Source organism: Eulemur rufifrons, chromosome 6, assembly GCF_041146395.1.
Source record: "Eulemur rufifrons isolate Redbay chromosome 6, OSU_ERuf_1, whole genome shotgun sequence".
Classification (NCBI taxonomy): Eukaryota; Metazoa; Chordata; class Mammalia; order Primates; family Lemuridae; genus Eulemur; species Eulemur rufifrons.
This window is the reverse complement of record NC_090988.1, coordinates 97875051-97884754: the sequence shown is the minus strand read 5'-3', so window position 1 is coordinate 97884754 and position 9704 is coordinate 97875051. Positions and strand designations below refer to the sequence as shown.

Below are 9704 nucleotides of genomic sequence, written 5' to 3'. Positions count from 1 at the left end.
CGCAGAGCCACGGAGAGCCCACAGCGAGGGCTCGAGGGCGTGGCAGGGCCCCAGCAGCAGGGTCAGGCTGGCACCTCTTCAAGGCCTCTCCCAGCTTCCTGGCTGTCCAGGGCTGACTGACTCCCTCCTCCAGAGGAAGGCAGCCTCTTATCTTGGCTTATCTCCTGCCAATTGAGTGTTTGCTTTGCTTTGTTTTTGCTGCAGCCTCAGGCAAACAGATGGGGTGGGGAGGCCAGAGAAACCCGTCCAGAGCAGGACTTTCTTGGGGCTCGACCTCTGCCCAGGGCCCTTCTCCCTCAGGGTCAATACCACTGCCCAAGCCTTACGTGCTTCTGCCCTAGCCCTAGCCGCAGCCAACGCCCAGCTTCCTGCCCTGACTCCCCTCCACTTGCGGAAACACTCCATGTGGGCCTCCGGGTCCTCAAAAACCAGCTAAGCTCCCAACTCCTGGGGGTGACATTTCAGCCCTTCTGAAACCTGGCCTCTGCTGCTCCCTCTGGTCCTTCCATAGGTCCACTCTCCCCCCTGCTGGGAGTGACGGGGGTGGGGGGGGGCATCCCTCACCTTACCTTCTGGTCGAAGCTCTAACTCGCCTCCTCCCTGAAGCCCTCCCTGACTTCCCCGCCGGAAGAGAGCCTCCCTCACCTAAGTCGGGGTCCTCTGTTCTAGCTCTCCATCCTCGCCGGGAAGCTTCCCCGAGCGGGGCTGTGGTGCAATTCATCTCTGTACACGCACTACGAAGCCTGGGCCGGGGCTACACTGGGCGCCAATAAATCTCTTTCGAGCTGAGCCCGAGCCCCGCGCTGGGTCCTCATGTGAAGCCCTCGGCAGAGCCTTCCACCGCCCTCGCCCGCGTGTCCTGCCAGGTCCCTGAGCAGCGCTGGCCCCAAGCCGGCCACACAGTAGCTGCTCGCAAAGACTGACCCAAATAGGAACAAATGACCCTCCCCGGGGAGCCGCGGCACGGTTTGCAGAGTGCGGAATTCCGGCAGCCAGCCGGGCCGCGGCTCCCAATTACCGCATTAGAGATAAAGAGCCGGCGCCCTGGGGCCCGGCGGCGCTCCGCCTCCCGGAGGCCGAGCAGCCCCGGCTCCGCTTGCCGCTCCCAGCCCTTCCCGGTTTCCGCGGCTGGTGCCACTCAAAGCCTGTTTCCCACATGCGTAAAGCAGAGATTTCTTTGGAAACCACCAGTGATCGCGCTGCCCACGCGACGGACAGAGGAGACTCGGCGGCACAGACGCGGACTTTATTAGCACGTTTACCCGCCAGCCCGCGGGGAACCGCGCAGGAACGGGCTCTGGTGACGTAACGGTTAACCCCCGATCGCCACTTGGCGCAGGCGCCTCGGGGCAGCCCAGAGCCGCAGGGCGGGGCCACGAAGCCACTTCCGGCGGCTTCGGGCGACAAAACTTCCGACGGGGCCGAACCGCCCGTGGCTTTCGCACGCACCGGAAGGGAATCTGGGTCAGAAAAACCTCCCTTCGGAAGAGACAGAATGGATCCGCTTTGCATAAAGGTTGCGGAAAAGACTTCCGCCCATACCCAGGATGGCCGCTAACGGCGCCGGGAGCGGGCGGAGTTTCGGGAATGTGGCACGGACGGTCACTGGGAGGGGGCAGAGCCTCCCCTGCCCACGTTCCGATCCCACCAGGACTGAATGACTCGTGTCCAGCTGGAACTCTGCCGTATCTGCGTCGCTGTGCCCGCGCTCTTCGGGCGAGGAAGTCCCTTCGGGGTGGGAGAGGGAAAGGATTAATTGCGTTAGATTACCCTGGCGGCCAGAGCCGGGCCCCACCTGTGAGGTCCCAGCATGCCTCACATGTGTGGTCAGGGAAGCGCGACAGGACGCTTGGGCCTTCAGGAGTGGGGCCTTTGGCTTGGGGCGGGATCTGGACTACACTCCCGGCATGCCCTGGGACATGAGTAAAACAAGCGGAGGAGGTGGAGCGTCCTGGGACACAGACGGGACAACCTGGGTGGAGCCTGAAACTACCGATCCCGGCATGCTCTGGGACTCGGAAGAAACAGGTCCCCGGGAGGGGCGGGATCCTGGGACTCACCGGTGGTAGGGGAAGGGTCTTGGGGCCCGGAAGGGACCGACCGGTGGGAATCGGCTTAGAATCGACGCTCACCTTGAAGGAGTCCTCGAACTCGTCGCTCATCCTCCGGAGCTCGCGGCCATAGCGCTGTGCAGCCCAGAGGTTGGGGGGCGCCGAGCGTGAGCGCCCCCGAAAGCGGCTGGGCTCCTCCTCCATGCCTTCATCCTCCTCTGATCCCGCGGGGTACGAGCTGTGGCGACTCCGGGTCTCCACAGACCCAGCTCCTGCAGAAAGAGAGGGTCAGGGGTTGGTGGGCGACCAGACTCTAAGCTCCTCTGCGCCGCCGGCCCGCTAATGTCTTGTGGGCACTTCTGTCAGAGCCCCAGTTCACTCGTATAGAAATCGAGGGAAGCTCAGGGGTCTTTGTGAAGATTCAAATTCACTTATTAATTCTACAAATCCTTATTGAGTGCCAATAACAGATGAGACCCTTAGAGTATAAAATGAACTTCCACTGTGCCTGGCACAAAGTAAGGGCATAAGAAATAGTGACTATAATTATTTGTGCAAGACCGTCATGGGGCCTCCCAGCAAGCCCTGGGTGGGTAGCTATTTCATCATCTCCATTCTACAGAAGAACCAATTCTCTGGATAGGGAGGCATCCTGCCCCAGCCAGCAGGGCTGAACAGCTCTGCAAGGGACCCGTAGGGGCCCCTGGAGAACAACCACCTGTCAGCTTATGTGTCTGCATGCCGCACAGAACCTGCTTTGGAGAGAATGTCTGGAATTGTCTGTTGACTTTTTTAGGTAACATTTATGGAGCACTTACTACGTGGTAGGCCTTGATAGTCCCTCATTATCCTCCTAACTCTAGGAGGTAGATACTAACATTGCCTCCACTTTACAGATAAGAAGACAGAGGCTTAGGGAGTTTGACTTGCTCAGGGTCACACAGTTGTGAGGGCCTGAAACTGGAAGTCCCTAGAAGTTTGGTGGAATCCAGAGTCCAGCAAATGTCCCTTGAGCCATGCACCTCTTCCCTTGTCCAACCACCCTTCAACTCTGACTAGCCCTTACTAGTCAGTGTAAAAGGTCACATAAAATAAAGAGTTTGAAAGTAGCCGGGTGCAGTGGCTCATGCCCGTAATCCTAGCACTCTGGGAGGCCGAGGCGGGAGGATCGCTTGAGCTCAGGAATTTGGGACCAGCCTGAGCAGGAGCTGAGACCCTGTCTCTACTAAAAATAGAAAGAAATTAGTGGGACAACTAAAAACATATAGAAAAAATTAGCCGAGCGTGGTGGCATGTGCCTGTAGTCCCAGCTACTTGGGAGGCTGAGGCAGAAGGATCGCTTAAAGCCCAGGAGTTTGAGGTTGCTGTGAGCTAGGCTGATGCCATGACACTCTAGCCCGAGCAACACAGTGAGACTGTGTCTCAAAAAAAAAAAAGAAGAAGTTTGAAAGTGCTTTGTAGGCTGCAAGTGCCCTATGGGTATTATTTAGAGGCACCTCTACTGTGGTCTATTTTATCTGTGTACCATCCCCCGACTCCTGCCAACTGTACCCAGACCAACAAAGACCGAGAACCACTCCCAGGAGCAGACAGCCCAGAGCTAAGTAACAGAGACAGGCAGGAGAACATGCTCAGTGTTCACGGCAAGGTGTGTCTGTCAGGGAAGACTTTTTGGAGGAGGTAGGATACAGACCAGGAACTGAAGCTGAGGATAACAAACAGAATGTCGCCTCTTCCCTGAAAGGACCTTCGGCAGAGCACTGTGGGCCAGTGACTGAGAAGCCAGGAAGGGAACGAGAGGACCCCACAAGGCCTAGGCTAAGAGTGTGTGATCAGAGTACTTGGCCGTTCTGAGCTTTACCACAGCCCAGACTCATCCTGAGGTCAGGCGGGGAACGTGGGGACACCTCAAGGCCCTGGAGGAGCAGGGTGGGTGGGAGTGGGGAGTCAGCCTGGGGGATGCAGGCTGGAGAGCCAGGAATAGAGCCCTGATGGGAATGCGCCTGTTGTCTGCAGAGCACTTTGCAGTCCCTGGGGCTGGGACAGTGGAGCAGGGGTCAGTAGCTAGGTGGGCCCAGTCTCCAACCCCTTGGGGGCATCAGTGTCTTCTGTGAAACGGGGGCAGTCAGCCATCTCCCAGGACACCACGAGAACAAATGAGACCAGGAGAGCACCCTGCCCTACCCCTTTTCCATCCTGGGGCCTCTCAGCTTCCCAGGGCGGCGAATACCAAGTTCTCCCTCTTTTATAGATGGGGAAACAGAGGCACCATGAGGCCGGAACTTGCCTGAGGTCACATAGATGGTACATCCTGCCTGGCCACCTAAGTGCTCAGGAAAAGGCAGCTGTTCTTCTCTACTAGTTCTCAGTAAGGCCACAGGACCACCGCACTGGACAGATGCAAGGCCCACAGTTGGAGGGTGAGTGACCCGCAGGTGGCCATTTGGCCTGGGCACCGCCCCCGGCAGGAATCAGAACAAGTAAAGAGTACCGGCCAGATCAGGTTGGAGGCGCTCCTGTGTGTTTATTTGTTTAGTCCTCACCACACCCTATCAGGGAGGTTCCTCATGGTCACCGTTTTACAGAGGAGGAAACTAAGGCAGAAAGGGTAATTCGCCCAAGGTCACAGGGCCAGTAGATAGATGGCAGAGCTGGCATCCAAGTCCAACCAATCTGGCTCCAGGGGGTTCGTACTTAACCCTCACGCTCCAGGCGCCCTGCAGCTGCACCACAGGCCGCCTTGGGGGCCTAGGTTAAGGAACACCCCCTTGGGCCTCCTGCTAGTGTGGGCTCTGCTAAGAGCCTCTCCTGTGGGGTGGGGCATTCTTACCAAAGCCATGGATTTAGCAATGCTAAACTGGCCATCATTGAAATGACACCCATTTGTGTTAAACTGAATTTTAAAAGTATCCTTCTATTTACTGGAAAACACCCAAGAGTGGAGGTTCTGTGAACTTCCTGGGGGAAGGGGATGGGTAGGGCAGGGCCTGGGCCAGACTCTCCCCTTTCCTGGGAAGAGAAACGGTGTGGCTCCCATCTGGGTGTGAGCATGGGTGGGTGCCCAGGCCTACCCACTCCAGCCATCCTCCCAGAGTCTGGCCTGGGGCTGGGGTGGGGGATAGGGGTGTGTGTGCCCCAGGCCCCAGCAGCGCACCTCCAGCTTTAAGTTCTTTACTCACTGGGCTTCCAGGTGAATGGATGGGGCTGAACACATTCTCGTTTATGCTTCCATGAACATCTTTGCACGCTTAATTAAAACAGTGGTGTTCTAGCCATTCAAAGCAGTGAAGCTGGGCCAGGAGGCAGGGCTAGGTTTGTGTCCTGCCTCTGCCACATGCAGGCTACGCAAACTCTGCCGGCAGACCATCAGGGAGGCCCGTGCTACGGCCCCAGCAGGCATTCACTGCCGGTCAGTTTCTAGCGCCTGCAGGCCTCGCCTTGACTAAAGCGTTTCAGTACACAAGTCCCTTGGCAGGCCAGTTTAGAATACACCCCAACTTGCTCAGAGCTGATGAAATCAGAAAACACTCTGGCTCAGTGCATTGCTCCCACCTGTAATCCTAGCACTTTGGGAGGATCGCTTGAGGCCAGGAGTTCGAGACCAGCCTGGGCAACATAGTGAGACCCTGTCTCTACAAAAAGGTTTTAAAAATTAGTCAGGTGTGTTGGCATGCACTAGTAGTCTCAGCTACTTTGGAGGCTGAGGCAGGAGAATCACTTGAGTCCAGGAGTTGGAGGTTACAGTGACCTATGATCATTCCACTGCACTCTAGCCTGGGTGATAGAGACCCTGTCTCTAAAAACCTCTAAAATGGGGTGAAAATATTTTCATTTTTTGTAAAAGTCCAGACAGTAAATATTTTAGGTTCAGTGGGCCACACGTGTCTGTGACAACTACTTAACTTTGTGGTCATAGCTTGAAAGAAGCCATAAACAATATGTAAATGAACACACTGTATTTAGTGTTCTACTAACACTTTATTTAGGGACACTGAAATTTGAATTTCATGTGATTTTCATGTGTTACAAAATATTGTTCTTTTGATTTTTATCAACCATTTTATTTTTCTTTTTTGAAAAGAAAAAGAGTAGCTTAGATGACAGGCACTTGCCATCATGCCTGGCTAATTTTTCTATCTCTCACTGGTCTTGAACTCTTGGCCTCAATTGATCCTCCTACCTTGAACTTCCAGAAGTATTGGGATTATAGGCATGAGCCACCACACCTGGCCTCAACCATTTAAAAATATAAAAACCATTCTTAGCTCAGGGGCTGTACAAAAACAGAGGGATTTAGCCTGCAGCATAGTTTGCCAACCTATGCTCTAAGACCCAACTATGTGTGTCTGTCCTCTACCTTAAACCTTCAATGGTTCCCTCCCTGTTTGCTTACAAGATAAAGTCCAAACCCTTGGTGTGCCCTTCAAGGCCCTAATGTTCCAATTCTAACCTGTATTTCACTTGTCCACCATCAGGAGAGCACTGATATTCATGTCTCTACTCTCACTGGATGAATGGCCCCTAGGAGCTAAGCGTGAGCACCTCCGGGTCTGCTCAGAGCCTGGGCCAACTCATAGTAACAATTATAAGGACCACAGTAACAGTAAGAACAGCAAACACACAGCCCTTCCTCTGCGCCAGGCACTGTTTCTAAGCATTTTCCTATATTAACTCATCAGGTCCTCACTACAACCCTGAGGTGGGACTACTTCTACTCTTATCTTACAGATAAGCAAACTAAGGCACATTGAGTTAATTAACCTGCTCAAGTTCAACCTGCTCTTAAAGGGCAGAGCTGCCTTTGAACTCTGCAGTCTGGCCTACCGAGAGTCCTTTTCCCCTTTCCACCACCCATGCCCATCCTAGGCACTAGGTTGCAGTCCCTGCCCCAGGGACGCTTACAGTCCAGCAGGGCCTGGTGGCAGGGAGTACGAAGAGTGAGTTGCCTGCCCACATAGGCCGCAGAGGCCTTGCGGCTCTGGCAAGTCATTGGCACTTGCAGGCCTTTTATAGGAAATCACTTGCTTTTGAGACACGGTACTCCTGTTCTCTGCCGCTCTGTCCATCACCAGTCCTGTCTTTGCCACCCGACCTGAGCGGTCCTCCACCTCCTAGCCTTTCTGTGCCTTCCCCTCAGATTCTCGTCCTCATGGCCACAACCTAGACCTTGTCACCACCAAATAATGCCCACGGGCTGACCACTGCCTCCTATCTGTCCAGATCGCCCCTCAATACCCCAACTCCAGTGATGGTGCGGATTCCCACGGCCTGCTGCTCTCCTCACCCCTTGCCAGCCTGCACCCCACATTGCCCCTCCCTCCTACACCCGCTCCAGCCCCGGCCCCACACTGGGTTGAGACAAGCATGGCCCCGGTGGACTCCACTGCCCTGCCAGCTCCCACCAGGACCCTACTGGAAATCCCACCTAGAAGCCTAAAAGGTACCTCTAGCCTGACATGGCCCAAATGGGGCTCTGGATCTGCCCGCAGCCCTCAGTGTTCCATCTCTGCTAAGGGCAAGCTCATCCTTCAGGGTGCTCAGGCTGGACTCCTCTCTCCCTCGCACCCCACATCCAGTTGGTCAGCAAGTCCTGCCAGCCCTCTGGGCACACTCAGCCCAGCGTCCAGCTCCTTCTCACCACCTCCCTCATGATCCTCTGCGTGCCTAAGTCAGACCGTGCCGTCTCTGCTCAAAGCCTTCCCTGCTTTTCACTCAAAGCCAGAGCCAAAGTCCTTACAATGATATTCAACTTCAGGTCCCCAACTACCCTTCCCCTTCTCTCCTCAGCCCACACTAGCCTGGAACAGGTGTTGCCCCAGTGCTTTGCATTTGCCCTTCCCTCTGCCTGGAACTCTTCCCCTCTCACCTTGGCTCCAGTGTCGCTTCTCACCTAGGCTTGCCTTGGCCACCTCGGTTAAGATCGCTCCCCAGCCCCCACGACTCTGGATTCTCTGTAGCGTCTTGCCCACCACCCTAGCACACGTCACCTTCTGTCGCATTATAGAATGTACTTTTTTGTTTGTTTGCTCCTGGCCTGTCTCCCCCACCTCACTAGCATGTCAGCTCCGCAGGGGCAAGGATTCCTGACTCCTTTCGGCCCGCAGCAAACTACAAGTACTCCTTCCTCAGTGTGTGGAGGAAGTGAGCGCCAGGTGGGTCGGAACAGCCAGGCGGCAGGGAGAACAGGTGGGGGTTGTGAGCAGAAAAACAGCAAGTGCAAGATCTGGAAGGTAAAGCTGGGGGGTCCAGTCTGGGAGAGCAGAGTGTGTAAGGGAAGGATGGGGTAAGCCTTCCCACTCCTGAAAATGGGGAGGAGGGTCACTTAAGTTTCAGCGGTCAAGTGACATGACCTGATTTGTGTTCTCAGAAGATCTCTGTGGTTGTTCCAGGTGCTGAGGCTGGTGCTGGGCACGGGGGAGGTGGATATCACTGAGACATGGCCACTGCCCTTCCATGCCCGTCCTTCCATGCTGGTGCCTGTGCCTCCCACCCCCACACAGGGCTGTGGCCTGGGAGGGCTGTCTGCCCCTTAGGGTCACCTGCTCCTGGAAACTGAGCAAGGACAGTCCTGCTGTGGGTGTAAGCCACAGGGTGAGAAAGAACACACCCAGGGGCTGGAAGGCCCAATCCCAGGGAACATGTGTAGCCTGGGGCAGGGCACCAAGGACTCTTCCAGCCCTGCCTCCTAAGAAAGGCAATGCCAAGCAAATGTGACCTTAGGCAAGTCACTTTTCCTTTCTAGATCATTGTGTGCCTCTTATTTATGTCCTGGTCCCACAATAACAGCTAGCGTTTTTGAGCACTTACCAGGCACCAGCTCTATAATCAAGTGCTTCCTATATACTCCTGTTAATTAACCCAAACGTCCTGTAATGGTGGTGAGTAATTGGTCTGTTTTACAGGAGAGGAGACAGAGGGTCAGAGAGGTTAGGTACTTACCCAAAGCCGTCAGTGGGTGTGGATGCAGCTGAGGTGGAGAGAGCTAATGGGCTGGGGATAAGGTGGACAGGCAGGTTGGGGGTACTTACCTCCATGGTGGCTGCTGCTGCTGGGCTGCCCCTGCTGGTGACTGGCGTCCCGCAGGAAGCTTGGAGCCGAGCAGGGATGCTTGCCGGGGCCTGGGGGCCGGTCCCCTGAGGGACTGGGGCCCAGGCCCCTATCTGTAGAGCTGGAGTCTTCCTGCTCACTCGGCTCAAACTCTGGGATCTGGAACATGCTCTGGGCTGTGCGGACAAGATGATAGGTAGTTCAGGGCACAACTGGGGCAAACGGTGGCTGTCGGAGGCAGAGGCAGGTGTCCCTGGCTCCCTCTCCCACCCTAGTGCCCCCAGGCCTCACAGGCCCTCATCTCCCTGCTGAGTCTGGCCCAATAGGGAACTCAGGTTGTCCGTCCAGAACCTAAATATCCCCTTAGAGCCCTTGTGCTATGGGGAAGACCCAGCCTCCTACCCAGGCCCCGGCACGCCCTGGCCCGCCCCGCCGGTGGTGACGGCACCCAGGTCTCACCCCAAGCCCGATCTCGAGGCCCCTGACCCGGCCCGCCGCCTCCCTCCGGTACTGAGGGCGCCCAGCCCTAGTTACCTGGGTAACGGGAACTGTCACCGATCCGGCCCAATCAGCTCTCGAAATGTCACTCGGGTTGGCCTGGAGGCG

At 56.0% G+C, this 9704-nt stretch overlaps 1 protein-coding gene across 3 annotated transcripts; it reads right to left on the bottom strand.

Moving 5' to 3' along the window:
* Nucleotides 1-1237: 1237 nt before the first annotated feature.
* Nucleotides 1238-9696, bottom strand: BAD (BCL2 associated agonist of cell death). Of its 3 annotated transcripts, none has more exons than XM_069471675.1 (4): nucleotides 9633-9696; nucleotides 9080-9274; nucleotides 2133-2323; nucleotides 1238-1728 (listed from the first exon to the last, which is right to left on the bottom strand). In XM_069471675.1, the coding sequence occupies exons 2-4, from the start codon at nucleotides 9264-9266 to the stop codon at nucleotides 1603-1605; spliced, it is 504 nt and encodes a 167-aa protein (XP_069327776.1). In that variant the 5' UTR covers nucleotides 9267-9274; nucleotides 9633-9696; the 3' UTR covers nucleotides 1238-1602. The 3 variants fall into 3 exon arrangements, with proteins under 3 accessions (XP_069327776.1, XP_069327773.1, XP_069327774.1); XM_069471672.1 differs by lacking the exon at nucleotides 9633-9696 and adding an exon at nucleotides 9558-9595; XM_069471673.1 differs by lacking the exon at nucleotides 9633-9696 and adding an exon at nucleotides 9501-9526.
* Between the last annotated feature and the right edge of the window lie 8 nt (nucleotides 9697-9704).

Excerpts from the sequence above, each read along its gene's own strand:
- BAD (XM_069471675.1), bottom strand. The coding sequence starts at position 9,266 with ATGTTCCAGATCCCAGAGTTTGAGCCGAGTGAGCAGGAAGACTCCAGC. Across the intron at positions 2,324-9,079 it reads CAGCAGCAGCCACCATGGAG|GAGCTGGGTCTGTGGAGACC; the intron begins GTAAGTACCCCC and ends CTCTTTCTGCAG. Across the intron at positions 1,729-2,132 it reads AGTTCGAGGACTCCTTCAAG|GGACTTCCTCGCCCGAAGAG; the intron begins GTGAGCGTCGAT and ends CCCACCCCGAAG.